The sequence below is a fragment of the Coccinella septempunctata genome, chromosome 1, assembly GCF_907165205.1.
Source record: "Coccinella septempunctata chromosome 1, icCocSept1.1, whole genome shotgun sequence".
Taxonomy (NCBI): domain Eukaryota; kingdom Metazoa; phylum Arthropoda; class Insecta; order Coleoptera; family Coccinellidae; genus Coccinella; species Coccinella septempunctata.
The window spans coordinates 37,275,298-37,295,101 of record NC_058189.1 but is presented as its reverse complement, the minus strand read 5'-3'; the positions used below and the strand labels follow the sequence as shown (position 1 = coordinate 37,295,101).

General features: G+C 37.5%; 1 protein-coding gene across 1 annotated transcript; it reads right to left on the bottom strand.

Annotated features, from left to right (window-relative positions):
- Positions 1 to 483: 483 nt before the first annotated feature.
- Positions 484 to 19,459, bottom strand: LOC123317765 (divergent protein kinase domain 1C). The gene is made up of 2 exons (XM_044904377.1): positions 18,830 to 19,459; positions 484 to 949 (listed from the first exon to the last, which is right to left on the bottom strand). Exons 1-2 carry the CDS (start codon positions 19,395 to 19,397, stop codon positions 525 to 527), a joined length of 993 nt encoding a protein of 330 aa, XP_044760312.1. The 5' UTR covers positions 19,398 to 19,459; the 3' UTR covers positions 484 to 524.
- Positions 19,460 to 19,804: the final 345 nt, after the last annotated feature.

Genomic DNA, 19,804 nt, shown 5'->3' with positions numbered 1-19,804 from the left:
GGGCGGTTGAAGAAATCGACACTTTATATATTCAGTCTAACAGTGAGAATTTCCAAATTGACAATAAGCAATAAGACAAAACATGAAACCGAACTCAAAACCAAAGTCTAGGAAAGTGTACATTGGTAAAGTTGTGGATTCGTTTCTTTCATCAAATTTATATTCAAATGAAAAAATTCATTGAAATAAAGAAAATGGGCCATAACAATAGATATTGTGAAAGTATTTTCCAATAAGTTCACTTGTCAATACAGCAGATGTCAATCATTTGTCCGTGGTGGGTATAGACTACCCAACTTGCGCGCGCAATTTAAATTTCGTTTAGTTTTCTTGGTTTTCTCAGTTTCCCAGGCAACTTTTTCTTCCGGAAAACCTTGTAGAAAGTAGGCGTAGGTTTGAGAGAAAAAAGAAATAAAATCGATTCCGCTGTTTACACGTGATGCGATGACAACGCAAAACAGGACTCCATTTTTTTCATAAAGATTTATTTTTATGTACTAATAATATGATATATTACAATGGACTCAGAGAGATGTTCGACTAACAAATGTTTGTTCAATTTCCACAATTAATTCGTACATTCTCTTTATGACATTTCCGTCCGGGCTTTTTCTCGGTTTTCCCACTTCATTTTCTGGATTAGCGCACTGTCTCACAACTTCAGCCAAATCCGAAGGGGTATGCTGAGATAAAAGTAACCCAGGCACTATCACAGTATTAGACCGCCTCCAACCCAAGAATAGTTTTTCACACACTACTTGAAAGTTATTATTTGTCACCCCATGTGCACATGTTTTGGTCTGAAGGCTACATTTGCTTCTACAATCGAAAAAATCACAGTCTTCGTCGGTCTGACAAGATACATTTCGGAAGAATTTATTGATGATTGTTCTGGAATACAGTTGGTTCAGGTCCAGATATCTAAGACTTTCATCTTGTTGGTAGGTTCCTGGAAAATTAATTACCCATATTAATAAGAATCCGTCAAAAATCTTAGAAGACAAACATAACACTAATACGAAGAAAAAGAGAGAGTTCATGACTAGCTCGCATTATTGGAACGACAATTCTTCGGAATTGTTGTTTCCATTAATATTTAAACATAACCAAGACAAAGCCGACAAAGGTGAGATCATAGACTAATAAGTTATTAGTATATGGGTGAGATAAAGGAAAGTTATTCAGACCCTAAATTCCATCCAAGATTTAATGATTTATCCGGAAAAATGTTAAGTGGAACATAAATCAATCTCTACTTGAAAAAAGGGCCGAAATATGACTCCCCAAATAAACCAACACACAAAACACAGAAATGCTTGCCGTTGAAACCGAACGAGTTAATAACCGAAACTGGTCGTAGTGAAAAATTAAATAATAAACAGTGGAAGTTGATGAAATATAGTTTTTATTTCGTTGAGATGACTTTTCACAAATATATAGTATAAACTCATCAACAATTAACACTTTTTTGCTTTTCAAATAGATACAGACACGTGCCTATATTACGAAGGGAAGGCTGACGGAAAATGGAATTCCATCATCACCACAAAATTTTTAAATTTTGTTGTTGTCCGAAATTGATAATTTCTCCACAAATAACTTAAAATTAAAATAAAATAAACAACAGGTTGATCGGGTTGATTATTTCTTAGTCGAGATTAACAACTACATACTTAGCGTTAGTATGGGTTTTTTTATTAAAATTAAAACGCTGACACACGCTAATTGAGTTCCGTTTGTACTTATATTTTCTGGCAATAAAATTGAGTGTTTTTCTTTCAAATAGAAATTATACCATATGTTTGGTATCGTTGAAAACCTCACGGAAAATAGAACCCCCTATAATCTTTTTTTTTATTTCGTGATAATTAGAAGAAACATCAAAGTCTGTTGAAAAAATAAAGTTACCTAATAGTAACACAAACCAATCGGTGAGTTGTTGCTATAAGGTTGAAGAAAAACGCTCAATTTTATTACCAGAAAATGAGAGTAGGTAATCAAAAATCAATTGACGAGTTTCAGCTTTTTCATTTTGAGCTTTTGGTTGAAGAAATATTAATTTTATTCCAAACTTCATTTGTGCCTTTCCCTAGTCTAGGTACTGTGAATCAATTACAAATTAGGTAATTACGGTATGATATCCATGCTTCCAGAAGATATTTGAAAAAATATTATTGCTAATGTGCACTAAACTGAAGTCAGAGGAAGTTTATCGAATTTTAGTTTCTTAATGGACTGCTATGTCAGTCTGACTAATATGCATTCATCAAGAAACAAAGCGACATTTTGAAATAACTAAGTAGTCAACATCTAGATGAGGTGGTTCTTACGCCTTTATCTTACTCATCTCTTTGTATTCTTAAAATGATAGGAGATTCTTCCATACGAAACATAAAGCATTCATTTATTGAAGAAGAATTATTTCCAGTTCTATATTTACTTCTCGATAGGTTATCAAACTGTTTGAGTTTGTTACCAAATGGAATTAGGGTCTTGTAGTGATTATTGAAAAAATCTGTTACAATTACATGAGGAAAAATATCAGTGGCGTCTATTAGCTAATATTTTTTGGGGTATCTAAAACATTCATCCAAACGAAATATGAGGTAAAATAATTTGTTAATTGAGATGGTGCCTTAAACTTATAAATGTAAACACAAGTTCAAAGCATAAGTTGACAATTAATCTCCTATAATTTTTTTTAGGAGTGTGGAAATACATGGCTCATTCAAAAAAATTTAATTTCGAGAGACTGATAGAAAATTGAAATCAATAGGATTTTTAATATTCAATGTAATAAAGATACCACAATTCGATGTAAAAAATTGTTGAATTTTGTAAATTTCGATAGCAATGATTTGAAATATTTTCAATTCCGATCGTCATTAAATGTGATCGTTATAAAGATATGGTGCATGTATATCTTAAGTATTATATATAAAAGGTAATAAAAAACTGTTCCGGTTTAACTGTTTTTATTTAGATAATGAAGTTCATCATGTATCTTTCGTTTTTTTCGGCCATAAAACTGTGCTATAAATACAATAGATTAATATGTAAAATCATGAATTCAGGACAAAGTTTTTTTTATTTTCCATCAAATTTTTTTTCGATAAAAGCGGTTTCATCTGTAGGTATGTGAGTTTCAAGCACTAGTGAGTAAATATAAAGCAAATTCGCATAATATCGCATAGGTTCCTAATATAGCATAGTACCAGTACCTAAGGTTTTTCTTAAAGTTAATGGCCCCATTTACCTGCAGATATCTGTACTAATACTACCCTAATAGATGCTTAGATTCTACAAAAATTACAAATTTTTCCATTAAGTTTTTGTTCCCTATTTCATTTGTTTGAATAATTGATGGTGCATGAAAAGATTACCGCTGAAGATAAGGGGACAAATATAAGTAGGTAAGTTTAATATTCTGATATACGTCTGTCGATCGAGCATATTTTAAAGATTTATTTGATATATTATTTATTAGGTTTGGTTTATTTTGTCTCTTCTGCTGGAGGTTAATAACTTCACATATTGATACATGCGTTAATATCCGTTGCCCAAAACCGCATATCCGATATTACGAACCAATACTTGATTTCAAGCTCAACATTAGTTTACTTAACATTACTTTTTATTATTTCCTTTATTGATGAATGTAAAATCAAATAAAACGAAAACCCGTAAAAGCTGGGATGCAAATGGTATGGAGCAAGCAGTAGAAGCTGTCAAAAACAAGGAAGTGGGCTACCTAGAGGCATGCAGAACATTTAATGTCCCAAGAAGTACACTGGTAATCAGACAAATCAATTGATGTCCTAACAAGTTTTAAGCTTGGACGAAAACTTCCGATCCGATATTAGGAAACCACTTTTTTGAAATTGTGAATTTGGGCATTCCAAAGTATTTTTTTCTGATCAATAAATTGAGTTCGACGATCGCCTTCCATAATATTAAAGAATATAGGTTTTGCAACGTAAATATACTCTTGATAGGTAGCTGAAAACTATTTTTTTAGGTGGAAACAAAAAAGTATCCGATAATAGGCACTTTTTCTACAAGCATATTATATACTGTTTTACGTGTATGGAATTGCTGATTGTTAATCAAGTCCACTTGAGGATCACAGGTCTTTATTACTAGAATATAGGGTGATTTAGTGATTTTCCCCGTTTTTTCGATTAATCGTAACTTATGAACCACCCTACACATTTTTATAATATTTGACTTATACATTCTTCGTCCTCAGTTGACTCGATGAAAATGATGAAAAATATGTTTTCTTCAGGTCCGGCCTCAAAAATATTGATTAGTAGGTCTTGAGTCGAAACAATATCTTGTAAGTATGCCAATATTTTAAAATTTCATTACAAATTTGGAAAGACCGGAGAAGATGAGTAAAACTGAATTTACTTGATTTTTCCGCATACAAGTTATTCAATTTTTAACTTGAGTCAAATCTAGATATGTATTTCGTTAGTGAGGTGGCAGATACCTAATTGAAAAAGAAATAGATTGCCTTTCTCAAATAGTACTTTTCCAGATTCATTCGATGAAATCATCAATTCTTCTTATTTTCTAGATTACTGGATCCCAATTTCACTGAAATACGGGAGGATATGTCCGTTATTGGGACAAACATTTATTAACAATAACACCCCCGTATCATATAGCATGTGTTCATTGCACAACATTGAAAAAAAGAATGGAAAATGAGAATCATGTTCATTTCGAAGAAATCAAAATTTTATTTTGTACAAAAATTACGTTGGAACAAATCTTCAAACAGAAAATCAAAGAACTAGTATTTTTTATCCGCTGAACAATGAATTCCAAACAGTTACGAAGTGCAAAGTAGTGAAAGTATATTAGTGAGGGTGAAAATATATAAGAGTAACTCTTTGTACATAAATTAGTGTAGTAGTAGTGTGAATAATTTTTTTTAATGAATGTTTTGGAAAGAAGACAATTTGATCAACCCTGAGAATGTTACACTGATGTCAGGTTTGGGATTAATTGCGTTGTGTTAATCAAATTGTTGTCTTCATTGTGGAAAATACTGAATGCCGATAACGAGATCGCAAGCAGAGAAAATGGACCAGGCAAGTATGGAGTTTACCAAGCAAGCCTTTGAACAAATGAGCTTGAAACGGAAAAATAAAATGGAGGAAACGCCAAGAAAATGGAAAATTGAATGGAGAATAAAACTAAAGAAATGAAAAATAAAATGGAGGACAAGACCACTAAGAGGATGGCGGAGGATAATTTGGCGGAAAATTTCTCATATAATTATGAAGTGGAAGAAAGATTAGTTGATATGGCAAAAAAATACAGAGGAATTTGAAGAACATGTGAAAACCATAGAAAAGCGATTAAGCAAATATCTTTGCTGAGTTTCCTCAACAATATATTGTTCTGTGAAGCTGAAAGATACGGGCGAACCAAGGCGAATAAATTTCCAACCTCATACTTTTGATAACCAATCAACTTGGTGCACTGTGACGTGGCAGATTTTTGCTCCGCCACAAAAGGAAATTTCTTCACCGATACTTTCATAATAAGACCTGACAACCGAAATATTTTGGAAGAAAACCGATATATGTATTATCATAGGGGGGCTTTACCGATTGATATTATGGCATTGTTTTCCATCAACCAGGCCCATGTTTGTAGCGGAAACCGTATATATCTTTTGTTTCCAGAATTCATATATTTTATAATTCTTTCCATTCAACCGTACTTTTTCTGACTCGAGAAAGGTCTTTCAACTTGTTCCGTTTTTCCTTCTCTTCCATTGTTTCTGTCTCTTTCCGAGCCGGTTGATTGACCGAACAATTTGAGTATGGGGAAATGAGTTACCATAGTTGGGACAGTTTTCCGCGGAGAGGGCTGGCGCTGAAGATCAAGAGCGATTTCAATTGAGAGCTAGGTGCCGGGAATGTGTAAGGTGTTTTACCGTGCAGTTAGAATTACGACAAGTTTGAAAGTTAGTTACAGTCACTTGTAGCATTTTTATTCCTTCCGTAGTGCATACCTGGGTGATATCTTTACTATTTTCCGATTTCTTTAGTCTGTTGAACTGCTGAAAATACCGACCTACCGTTTAAACTTGATCTAATCATTGTAGGCTGGGTAGATTGCCGACTTCCGCGACCGTTCGATCGCCGTTCGGTCCAAAGAGGACTTGGGGCTCCTACCGTATTTTTGTACTTATTGTGTCAATATATTGCTGATTTCCGACCGATCAAGTTACAGGTTGACAGCTTCTTCCGACCTGCTGTCTGACACAGTGGCGTAGCTTGCCTTAGAGGGGCCCTACATCAAAATGTGTTGAGGGGCTCTAAGGAAGGGTGAAGTGAAAATAATAGTAGCAAAAAATGTTCGATTAGTATCGAAATGATTATATGTACTTATAATTAAAAGTTCTAACTCATACTTGGTGCTGGGGGCGAAATAATACACAAACAAATAACATACAAACAATATAAAATAATATACAAACAACATAAAATGATAAACAAACAAATAATAAACAAAAATACCAAAAATTAAAGATACGTTTTTCTAGCATTTATTTCAGCAAATCTATTCATCAAATCAGCCATAGCTGATGACGATTTCAGTTTTTTAAGTTGTTCCCCCTCTATTGATAATAACGACATGTTTGACAGCCGTTCCTGTCCCATAGAAGTCCTCAGATAATTTTTTATGAGTTTTAATTTTGCAAAACTCCTTTCAGCGATTGCAGTTGTAACCGGAAGGGTCTAAAATAAAAGGCATGCAGTAATATCGTCCGGAAAACTGGATGCAAGGCTTTTGAATTTTATCAGGACTAATTCTAAAAGTTCTTTGATGGCACGAATTTTCTGAATTTCAGATTTTAAGTATTCGCATGGGCGCCCGCAGAAATTTTTCTCAGGAGGGGCAAAATATCATCTACGGTTAGTTTCACTGAGAGAAAAATTTCTCTAACGGTGACTATCGAAAAATTTCCAAAAAGATGGAATCAATTAAATGATCGTCAAGACCGAACGGCTGCATCGAGCTCCATAAAATCTCCAGATTTTTAACTAGAGGAGTTGTTCTTTCAGAATATGTATCACATTTCCATCATCCACGGTTAGTTTTATTGAAAGAAAAATTACTCTAACGGTGACTATCGAAAAATTTCCAGAAGATGGAATCAATTGAATGATTGTCAAGAGCGACGGCTGCATCGCGCTCCATAAAATCTTCAGATTTTCAACTAGAGGAGTTGCTCTTTCAGAATATGTATCGCATTTCCATTTACGGTTTGTTTTATTGAAAGAAAAATTTCTCTTACGGTAACTATCCAAAAATTTCCAAAAAGATGGAATCAATTAAATGATCGTCAAGAGCGAACGGTTGCATCGAGCTCCATAAAATCTTCAGATTTTCAACTAGAGGAGTTGCTCTTTCAGAATATGTATCACAGTTCCATCATCTACGGTTGGTTTTATTGAGAGAAAAATTTCTCTAACGGTGACTATCGAAAAATTTCCAAAAAGATGGAATCAATTAAATGATCGTCAAGAGCGAACGGTTGCATCGAGCTCCATAAAATCTTCAGATTTTCAAGTAGAGGAGGTGCTCTTTCAGAATATGTATCACATTTCCATCATCTACGGTTAGTTTTATCGAGAGAAAAATTAATCTAACGGTGACTATCGAAAAATTTCTAAAAAGATTAAATCAATTAAATGATCGTCAAGACCGAACGGCTGCATCGAGCTCCATAAAATCTTCAGATTTTTAACTAGAGGAGTTGCTCTTTCAGAATATGTATCACATTTCCATCTACGGTTAGATTTATTGCGAGAAAAATTACCCTAACGGTGACTATCGAAAAATTTCCAAAAAGATGGAATCAATTAAATGATCGTCAAGACCGAACGGCTGCATCAAGCTCCATAAAATCTTCAGATTTTTAACTAGAGGATTTGCTCTTTCAGAATATGTAACACATATCCATCCTCTCTTATTGGGAGAAAAATTACTATAACGGTAACTATCAAAAATTTCCAAAAAGATGAAATCATTTAAATGATCGTCAAGACCGAACGTCTGCATCGAGCTCCATAAAATCTTCAGATTTTCAACTTGAGGAGTTTCTCTTTCAGAATATGTATCACATTTCTATCTACGTTTAGATTTATTACGAGAAAAATTACCCTTACGGTGACTATCGAAAAATTTCCAAGAAGATGGAATCAATTAAATGATCGTCAAGACCGAACGGCTGCATCGAGCTCCATAAAATCTTCAGATTTTCAACTTGAGGAGTTTCTCTTTCAGAATATGTATCACATTTCTATCTACGTTTAGATTTATTACGAGAAAAATTACCCTTACGTTGACTATCGAAAAATTTCCAAGAAGATGGAATCAATTAAATGATCGTCAAGACCGAACGGCTGCATCGAGCTCCATGAAATCTTCAGATTTTCAACTTGAGGAGTTTCTCTTTGAGAATATGTATCACATTTCTATCTACGTTTAGATTTATTACGAGAAAAATTACCCTAACGGTGACTATCGAAAAATTTCCAAGAAGATGGAATCAATTAAATGATCGTCAAGACCGAACGGCTGCATCGAGCTCCATAAAATCTTCAGATTTTTAACTAGAGGAGTTGCTCTTTCAGAATATGTATCACATTTCCATCTACGGTTAGATTTATTGCGAGAAAAATTACCCTAACGGTGACTATCGAAAAATTTCCAAAAAGATGGAATCAATTAAATGATCGTCAAGACCGAACGGCTGCATCAAGCTCCATAAAATCTTCAGATTTTTAATTAGAGGATTTGCTCTTTCAGAATATGTAACACATATCCATCCTCTCTTATTGGGAGAAAAATTACTATAACGGTAACTATCAAAAATTTCCAAAAAGATGAAATCATTTAAATGATCGTCAAGACCGAACGTCTGCATCGAGCTCCATAAAATCTTCAGATTTTCAACTTGAGGAGTTTCTCTTTCAGAATATGTATCACATTTCTATCTACGTTTAGATTTATTACGAGAAAAATTACCCTAACGGTGACTATCGAAAAATTTCCAAGAAGATGGAATCAATTAAATGATCGTCAAGACCGAACGGCTGCATCGAGCTCCATAAAATCTTCAGATTTTCAACTTGAGGAGTTTCTCTTTGAGAATATGTATCACATTTCTATCTACGTTTAGATTTATTACGAGAAAAATTACCCTAACGGTGACTATCGAAAAATTTCCAAGAAGATGGAATCAATTAAATGATCGTCAAAACCAAACCGCTGCATCGAGCTCCATAAAATCTTCAATGTTATAAATATGGCCGACCTTAGATTCAATATCTAGTAATTTTGAATTCTTGGGCAAATTATTGAACAAAGAAAAAAGCATTTCATGTTTTTTTGAGAATCTCGTTTCAAGGGCTGAAATCTGATGATCTAAATATTGGATGAATATGGATTTTTTGAAGTAATCTTCAGCTGAAGATGCTTCATAATTAGATATGAGTGGTTCGTAGAGTGGTTCACAACGGTTGTGAACTGTACAGAGCAAGCGCAATTCCATTTTAGGGGGACGAAAATACATTTGCGCTTGCTCTGTTCACAACCGTTAGGAACCACTCTACGAACAAGCCTATGTACATTTATCTACCGCAAATTCGTGGTTTTCCAGTCTCTATATTGATACTCTGAGCAATAGGTGATGCTTCGTAAAAAATTTCTGTGAAGCATGCATCATCGGAACGATATTTTAAACATATATCTGTAATAAAATTTATGTGACGTTGAACTACAAAATTGATAAAAACATCTTGTAGTGTATTTGCTATTGGTTCCAATATATTTGAATATTTACTTACTACCGTTAACCGAACCACGAAAGTGAAAGAGTTTATTGCAGCTCATAACTGAGCAGCTCTTTTTGTTGTTGAAGAATTCATTGAAATTTCTTTTTGAATATAGTTTCAAAGTTTTCAGCGAAAATTCGCAAAGATTTATATCTAGCTGACCAATCAATTTCACGAAACAAAGGATAATATTGAAGGTGTTGTGCTGAAAAAAATTAAGGCGATCAGAATCTGCGGGCGCCCATGAGTATTCGTATCTATCTGAATGATCGATTCCGTGTAACGAAAGGGATTTTGAAATGAATGGTTGTCTTAGCAGTTATTCCCAAAAATGCTATTGTAATACCTGTGAGAGGTTTTGGATAACATTTTTAGGAATTTTTTGCTTACAGACATTCGGGGGCCCCTAAAGCCCCTAAAGAGAGGGAGAGAGAGAGAGAGAGAGTCGGTCTCACGCCGACTAGTCTGCCAGTTTACATCAATATTTATTATTATCTGTACATTTTTGTATATAATGTAACCAGTCCGGCCCTTGCGGTCGGACCTTTCGAGAACCGGAGCGGTCGGGAGCTTCCAGAATGACCGCGAAGGTACCTGAATGCTGAATGTTTCCGGCGCCTATATAATCCCAGCGGAGGAGCAGGTAGGCAAGTACAAGTACAGTTACAGTGCAAGCGACTAGTGGAAATAAACAAGAGTGGAAATAAATAGTAGTGTAATAGTTAGTTTGTGAGTTATAAGTGTATTAAGTGTAAATAAATAATTTTAATAAGTTGGACGTTTTAATCAAGCGAAGAAAACGTTACATTGGTGTCAAGTGTGAGGTTGAACATCGCTCGAATTAAATAAATAATTTTGGATATTTGGAGTTCATGCCAGTGACCACAAGACTACAGAATGCGATGGAGACTCATGCGGTAATGGACTTTTTGAGTAAGATGAACGAAAGAATGGAAGAAAATTCTCGAAAATTAAATGAACAAATGGTCTAAATGGAAGAAAATTCACGAAAATTGAATATGAAAATGGACGAGAATTCTTGTAAGTTGAATGAACAAATGGTCCAAATGGAAGAAAATTCTAGAAAATTAAATGAGAAAATTGACGAGAAATGGAATGAGGAAATGGACCAGATTAGGGAAAATTGTAACGATGTGGTGAGTCAACTTACAGATAAATTGGATAAGAAACTGGAAACCATAAATGAAAAATTTGATAAAGTAGACGAGAAGTTTGATATAGTGAACGAAAAATTTGACGAAGTTTATGAAAGAGTTGATGAAAAGTTTGACAAAGTTTATGACGACGTAAATGGAACATTGGAAGAAATGGCAGGAATAATTGAACATCATTCCAAGTTGATAGATTCCTTGAAAAGAATGTCAATCAGAACAGATATTCTGGCTTCAACACCCTACAGCTCAGCAAAAGCGGAAAATGATGGCGAAGGTAGTAGAATGAAGATCAAGCCCCCAACTTTTGATGGAAAAATACCCTGGTCGACATATCAAAAACAGTTTGAAGCTGCTGCCCTGGTGAACAATTGGAATGACAACGAAAAAGCCACGGCATTAATTATCGCTCTACGAGTAGAGGCACTTAACATTCTGCAGACGATCCCGGAGAGTCAACAAGCCTGTTACGAAGTTCTTACATCGAAACTTCAGATGAGATATGGTGTTGCTCATTTACAACAAGTATACCATGCACAAATAAAGAACCGAGTGCAGAAAACAGGGGAAAATCTCCAGGAGTTTGAAGCTGATGTGGCGAGATTAGTCAGGCTGGCTTATCCATCTGCTCCAGATAGCTTCCTGGAACAGCTATCAATCCAGACATTCGTGGATGGGATAAAGGATAGTGAAATACAACAAGCCCTGAGACTAGCACGCCCTAGAACCATTGATGATGCCTTAGCCCAGGCTTTAGAAATTGAGGCAGCGAAGCAAGCGTCGCATAGAGGACACCTTCGTGTTAGACAAGTCCAAGAATCAGACCGATCTATTGAGGACATTGTCAGAGAAGAAATCCGCAGAATATCACAAACTAGGAAAAAGGATACTGTGTGCTGGAACTGCAACAGAAGTGGGTATTTCAAGCGAAACTGTCCAGAATTGGAAAAAGAGTCACAGCAGGGAAACTGAAAGGGGTCGGTGATAAGGGGCATAAATCGACCCAAGCCATAAATGCCCCCGAAGTGATAATCCGGGGAATAATGTCTAAGGATTTATCAAGCATAGTTATCCCCGGAAAGATAAATGACCGAAATGTGAAAATACTGGTAGACACTGGCTCGACCAAAACTATTGTGCGTCCAGAAATTGCTGAAGGATTCAAGATTCGCCCAGTTAGGATCAAACTTCGAACTGCGTCTGGACAAGAAATACCACGAAGTTCTGGTAGATGGCATCACGGAAGAAGTTATTCTGGGATTGGACCTTGTTAAGAAGCTTGGATGCCAATTGGATATGAAGAGTGATGTACTTCGGCTAGGAAGTGAAGAGATTCCAATCAATGATGTGGAGGACAAGATATATCGGATTCGACTGACCGAGGACATCACGTTGCCAGGGCGAACTGAAGGCATAGTGACTGGTAGATGTGACGATGTAACGAGGAGTGGCTGCGTGAGAGTAATTGAGCCCTCTGACGATACAACCTTAGCTAAAGGACTCTTACTTGGGAAGACCTTGGTAAGGGTAAGAGACAGCATTCCCATCCGATTGCTAAATGTCAGCATGATTCCAGTCACCCTGAAGAAGGATACCTTGATTGGACGTGGTGTACCTGTGTACCATATTTCGGGTGGGATAAGTACGGCAGAAGTCTCAAAATCGCAAAGCAATTCTGAAGAACTGGTGTCCCTCCTCACTTCAAAATGTCAAGAGCTCGACCGATACCAACTACTCGAAGTGAGAAAATTGGTTCAAACGTACTCCGACGTTTTTGCTACGGACGGAAAAGCAGGAAAGACTGATGTTGTGCAGCATAAAATCAATACTGGTGATGCACAACCTATCCGACAGCATCCTAGACGTCTTCCTCTGGCAAAAAGAGAAGAAGCTGAAAGGATTATTGAAGACATGGCGAGAGAAGGTGTAATCGAACCGTCAGATAGCCCCTGGACATCGCCCGTAGTATTAGTGAAGAAGAAGGATGGAACTACTAGATTCTGCGTAGACTATAGGCAGCTCAATCAGGCCACGAAAAAGGACAGCTATCCCTTACCGCGAATTGATGATACCCTGGATACACTCTCGGGATCACGTTGGTTTTCCAACGGATCTGAAGAGCGGATATTGGCAGGTTGGCTTGGATCCAAAAGACAAAGAAAAGACTGCCTTCAGTATTGGAACGGGTCTGTGGCAGTTTAAAGTTATGCCTTTCGGTCTATGCAATGCTCCTGCCACATTTGAACGTCTGATGGAGACAATATTGAGAGGGCTCTCCTGGAAAACTTGCCTGATGTATCTGGATGATGTGATAGTAGTGGGAAAATCATTCCAAGATCACTTACGCAACCTATCCGAGGTTTTCCAGCGACTTCGTGATGCCAACCTAAAGCTAAGTCCTAAAAAATGTAATCTGTTTCGAACAGAAGTGAAATATTTAGGACACGTAGTTTCACGTAGAGGTGTCAAGGTTGATCCGGATAAGATCAAGGTAGTGCAGAAATGGCCTATACCGAAAGACAAGAGTGAGTTGCGGAGTTTCTTAGGCCTTTGCACTTATTAAAGAAGATTTGTATCTGGTTTTGCCAACGTTGCCAAGCCGCTGACGAAATTGACGGAAGATGGACAGGAGTACATATGGTCCGATGATTGCACTGAAGCCTTCGAACGATTGAAAAAGGCTCTGGTCACAGCTCCAGTTCTGAGTTACGCAAGGGCTGAAGGTAAATTTGTGCTCGACACCGACGCCAGTAATACAGCCATTGGCGGCGTTCTATCGCAAATCCAGGATGGACAGGAAAGAGTCATCGGGTACTTCAAGGTGTTGTCCAAACCAGAACAGAATTATTGAGTGACCAGGAGAGAACTTTTAGCAGTCATCAAGTCCGTAGAACATTTCTACAAATATTTGTACGGAAGGAAATTCTTACTAAGAACGGACCATGCTGCTTTGAAATGGCTCCTGAGTTTTAAGAACCCGGAAGGACAAGTGGCTAGATGGATTGAGAGGCTGCAAGAGTATGACTTTGACACTGAACACAGAGCGGGCACTAGCCATCGCAATTCAGACGCGTTATCAAGAAGACCTTGTCCCGAGAATTGCAGCCATTGTTCGCGTCTGGAAGAAAAGATCGATTTAAGGCGGACCACCGTAATCGAAGACGACTGGCTACCTGAGGAAATTCAAAGAGCACAAGAGGAAGATAACGACTTGAAAGTAATCCTGAGTTGGAAGAAGAGCGGTAGTCGACCTACTTGGGAAGAAGTATCCAGACTGAGCCAGAATATAAAGTCGTATTGGGCACAATGGGAAACGCTGAAGATTGATGGAGGTCTTCTGAAACGTTGTTGGGAAAATGAAGATGGAACTGAGCAGAGACTTCAATTGATTGTGCCGAAGAGCCGTGTGACAGACATTCTGACCAGACTACATAACGGAACTTCAGGTGGACATTTCGGTATAACCAAGACATTGGAAAAAGTCAGGCAGCGATTTTATTGGCCAAATTGTAAGAGGGACGTTAAAGATTGGTGTAGAAAATGCAAGGTTTGCGCTGCTGCTAACGGACCTTATGGTAGAGGAAAAGCACCAATGAAGCAATATAACGTCGGATCTCCCATGGAACGAGTAGCTATCGACATCGCTGGCCCCTTTTCCGAAACAGACCATGGAAAGAAGTACATTTTGGTAGCGATGGACTATTTCACGAAATGGGTGGAAGCCTACGGTATTCCTAATCAAGAGGCAAGTACGGTAGCTGATAAATTGGTCAGAGAATTCTTCTGCAGATTTGGAATACCGCTGGAGCTGCATTGTGATCAAGGCCGAAATTTTGAATCGAAGTTATTCCAAGAAGTATGCAGCCAATTGGGGATTCACAAAACAAGGACTACACCTCTTCATCCACAATCAGACGGCATGGTCGAACGAATGAATCGGACTATGGGAAAACATCTAGCCAAAGTAGTTTCTGATCACCAGCGGGATTGGGATGAATATTTACATCTATTCACCATGGCATATAGATCTTCGGTTCAAGAATCTACCAAGGAAACTTCATCCAGTATAATGTTCGGCCGAGAAATAAGGCTGCCTTGCGACCTAGAGTTTGGATGTAAGCCTGGAGAAGCTGGATTACATTCATGACAAGGTACGCAATCAAATGCAGCAAGCAAGTGACCGAATGAAAATGCGCTACGACATCAAGGCTATTGAAGGTGGATTCACCACTGGAGATCTGGTGTGGCTACATAATCCACAAAGGAGGAAAGGTTTTTCACCAAAGCTGCAGAGACAGTGGGAGGGACCGTATGAAATAATCAAGAGGATAAATGATGTAGTTTACCGGATAAGGAAGCTCCCCAGAGGAAAACCAAAGGTTGTCCATTTCAACCGATTAGCCCCGTACGCGCAGGACAAAGAAGAAGTACGTCTTGTGGAAGCCCCGATGCAAGGTAGCAGCGATTACCAGAAGTTTATGGATTGCTATGGTGAGACACGTGTTGCACGGTTCGGCGTTACACAGGAAGTACATCAAGATCTCTTTACCGTGTCTGAGGAACACTCTCTCGCTCATTGTGTAGCAAAGGACCTTCGTATGAGCAAAGAAATAGCAAGAGTATTCAGAAATAAATTTGGACGTCAGGAAGAACTATTGCGACAGCAGCCAATAATCGGACAAGCTTTGAAATTGAAGGCTAAAGGTCGGTTCATTTATTACCTAGTCACCAAGCAACATTCCTATCAGAAGCAAACCTATCAGAATCTATGGACGGCACTGCATAGCTTGAAAGAAGACCTTCAACGCTTTGGAGTTAGGAAATTAGCTGTTCCCAAGCTCGGTTGTGGATTGGACCAGCTAAATTGGCGAGTTGTGCGAAGCATGCTGGAGGTGGTATTTCAGGGAACTGGTATACGGATCCTGGTGTGCAGTTTCAACCCAAAGCAGGCCAGGGAGCCTGGAAAAACTGTGGAGTGCTACTTCCATCAGAATGGCTACTGTAGGAATGGTGATGAGTGCAAGTTTCGCCACGGTCCTCGGAGGAATTCACTAAATCTGTTCTGGGACAGAACAGGCTTAAGGAGGGGACAGTGTAACCAGTCCGGCCCTTGCGGTCGGACCTTTCGAGAACCGGAGCGGTCGGGAGCTTCCAGAATAACCGCGAAGGTACCTGAATGTTTCCGGCGCCTATATAAGCCCAGCGGAGGAGCAGGTAGGCAAGTACAAGTACAGTTACAGTGCAAGCGACTAGTGGAAATAAACAAGAGTGGAAATAAATAGTAGTGTAATAGTTAGTTTGTGAGTTATAAGTGTATTAAGTGTAAATAAATAATTTTAATGAGTTGGACGTTTTAATCAAGCGAAGAAAACGTTACAATAATTCAATAAAGAACTGATCATTTACTTTGTTGCCTGTTATTTTTGACAGTGAGAGTTCGTTCTTAAATCAGTTACATCTAGGTTTTTGTTAGAAGAGGTAAATACTCTTTTTAACTATTGAAAACCGTTGGAAAGCAGAGACTTAGAAGAGGCTACCATCCTAGACTTCACTGATACATTTCTCCACTGATAATTTCAAGTTAGCTCTCTAAGTTTTGGAGATTCTGTGACAGACGTGGGGTTTACTGATTGTCTCACTGGCGCCCGAGCAAAGGCAAGGAACGGCCAGTGTGCGAAAAAGTCTATCACAGCACATACCAAAAACAAAGTGAAGCAGCAGCCAAAGTTAATGGTTGGGACGAGAAGGAGAAAGCGACGGCTTGATTGTTGCACTGAGGGGAGTTGCACTGAATATTCTTCAAACTGTCCCTCCAAGTCAACAAGGAAATGACGAGGCTTTGATAAGTAAACTGCAGATGAGATATGCACTTAGGTAGATATAGTGAAAATTCCCTTTCCGTCAACTGAATATATTGGACATTTGACCAATCAACTGTGTTTTATTAAAATCATATTGAATTACCCCCCTCACGAATTCAAGTTGTCAAACGGAAATTATCTTGACGAAGAACAGTAAATCCTCCTTCGAACCCTTTACTCTATAGTGTTGAAATGTTGACGAAAATTGAACTGTAAAGCACAAATTCCTTAACAGCTGACAAAATGGACCAGTTCATATTTTGAACTCGTTGATCGACATTCGATATCAACGCAAAACAAAATAAAACGAGAGAGTATCATTGGACTTCCTTTGGTAGAACAAGAATAGAACGAAGCAAATGACATGGTGGCGCCGCCACGAAACTGATCCTATATCCATGATTTTCTGAATTGTTGATGCTTGCAAAAAATGACAAGTGCACACACCAGTGTTTTAGACATCTTAGTTATGAGGATGTATTGATATCTAGTTAGCCTATACCAATTCCATGCATAAAAAAATATTGCGTTGCCGTAGCAACGAGCAATAACTCATTAGAAGTGTCAGTGTGTTTGAGGTCAGAAAAGTAAACCAGAGTTACGCAATAAATTAAAAGAAAGAAGATGTCCACCGAAATTGTAAAAATCGAAAAATTGGAGTATTGAGCCATCATCAAGTACCTGTATTTAAAAGGGTTAATAGGTAAGCAGATTTACGAAGATATGCTTAATACTCTTGGCGATCAAGGTCCTTCGTATGCGACCGTGAAAAATTGGACTGGAAGCTTCAAAAGAGGTAAATTTTCCATTGAAGATGATGATCGATCAGGAAGGCCATTTTCTATGTCAGTCCCGGAAAATATCGATGGAGTTCATGAAATGATTTTATCAGACCGTCGAATTGGGCTAAAACAGATATTTGAAGCACTGAATATTTCATACGAACGTGTTCATCATATAGTTCACGTCAATTTGGACATGACAAAAATTGCTGCAAAATGGATCCCCAAATGTTTGAATGATGACTAAAAGCGTGCAAGGGTACAAGCATCGCGTTCGATCTGTGCTCGATTTAAAAACGATGTAGACTTCTGAAACGGAATTGTTACTATGGATGAGACTTGGGGTACATTTCTACGATCCAGAAACAAAGCAACAATCGATGGAATGGTGACACTCTGGTTCTCCAAGGCCTGAGAAGTTTCGTGTCCAAAAATCTGCTTGATTTCTTCTTCAGTTTTTTGGGATTGCCATGAAGTAATCATGATTGATTATTTGGATAAGGGTAGAACAATAACCGGAGATTACTATTCGACATTACTGACCACTCTACGAGAAAAAAATTAAAGAGAAAAAACGCGGAAAGCTATCTAAAGGTGTTCTGTTTAAGGTTTGAATTACTAGAACACCCCCCTTATTTACCAGATTTGGCTCCATCCGTCTATCATCTCTTTCCTCAATTCAAAAAAAGTTTAAAAGGTCGTGAATTTTCTTCCAAAGAAGAAGTAAAAAAAGCTGTGGAGGTCTAGAGACGTTGCAGGTTTGCTGTAATAAATGTATCCAATTAAGAGGAGAACGAGGAGGAGAATATGTTGAGTAATAAAATATTTCGACATTGAAATTTTCTTTGGTTCCATATTAGGCTAAGAATTTTTCAATATATCCTCGTACATGCAACCACTGAGGAAGTGTAGTCGAGGAATTCGCAAACTCAACAATTTGTGGATGTTAATTGATAATTCTCCAACAAGAAGCTCTTCAATGCGATATTTTTTGGTATTCCCCGCGACTTACTGTTACGTTTCTGGTTGACTGGGATATTCCAAATTGCTGACTACATGGGATAAACTTCTCAAACAGTGTTACCCCCATTAAGCAATGTATTAATTTGAAGTCCCTGATAATTTGTCACCGATTGTATACTCACCAAAATGTTCCATTTGGATATCACAGAGATGAATGGGCTCTTGAAAATCAGTTTCCAGCTTCTTCAATAGCTCCAATATTTGAGTTGAGATTTGTAGCCTCCAAATCCAATCTTTCACGTTGTCCGTTAGGGCCAGTAGAGAAGATTTGACCTGTATCGGTTCGACATATTCTGTAGCATAGTAGGAACCACAAGTACCGACCAGTCTTGGAAATATATCATTTCCAGAAAAAAAAGTAAGAACTAGAAATTCGTTGTCTTGGACTAATGTAGACATCGAATCGATCTCTTCTTGACTGAATACATCAAAATTTCTAGAATGAATGTTCTTCTTCATTGTCCTCATGAGAGTGTTCACCGGTATATTGAGGTTCAGTTTGTTCTTCACAACAGCTCGAAGTGCTGTCAAGAATTGCTTCTCGCTTGGATAAACTTTCTTCCCGTGCTCGTACCAATGAAACGGCGTCGTTTCTACCGGAGATTTGAAGACGATCTGGGTACCCTTCCATTCGGCTTTGAATTTCACTCTTTTTGTGTTTTTGAAGGAGTAACAAGATACGGAATTCATGTCTTCTTTGATGCATAAAGGGAAGCACAGATTTCCAACGGGTCTATTATTTTGAATTGATTTGCACTGTAAAAGAAAATAAATACTTGGGATGGTTTTTCAAAAGAAAATTTTCATTAAGAAAAAAGTTGTTGGAAAAAATATCTTAGAGCTCAACTATTTCAATTCTTTCTGAAATACTTCAGCGTTGAATTTCATTGACACATGATATTCGTGTGTAGCTTGATATACAGAGAAAAAAAAATTTTCTTTTAATTTTCCGAGGGGTGTAACTTTTCCGGGGGTGAGTTTTTCAAAAAATTTCATACCGAATACCCACTTTAACTTTCCTCAAAGACACTCTGAAAATTTGAATCTGAATAAAAGAAAATATGAGCTTCCTGAAAAGATTTTCGCGGATGATGGTA

Excerpts from the sequence above, each read along its gene's own strand:
- LOC123317765 (XM_044904377.1), bottom strand. The coding sequence starts at position 19,397 with ATGAATTCCGTATCTTGTTACTCCTTCAAAAACACAAAAAGAGTGAAA. Across the intron at positions 950-18,829 it reads TATCCAAATGGAACATTTTG|GAACCTACCAACAAGATGAA; the intron begins GTGAGTATACAA and ends TTAATTTTCCAG.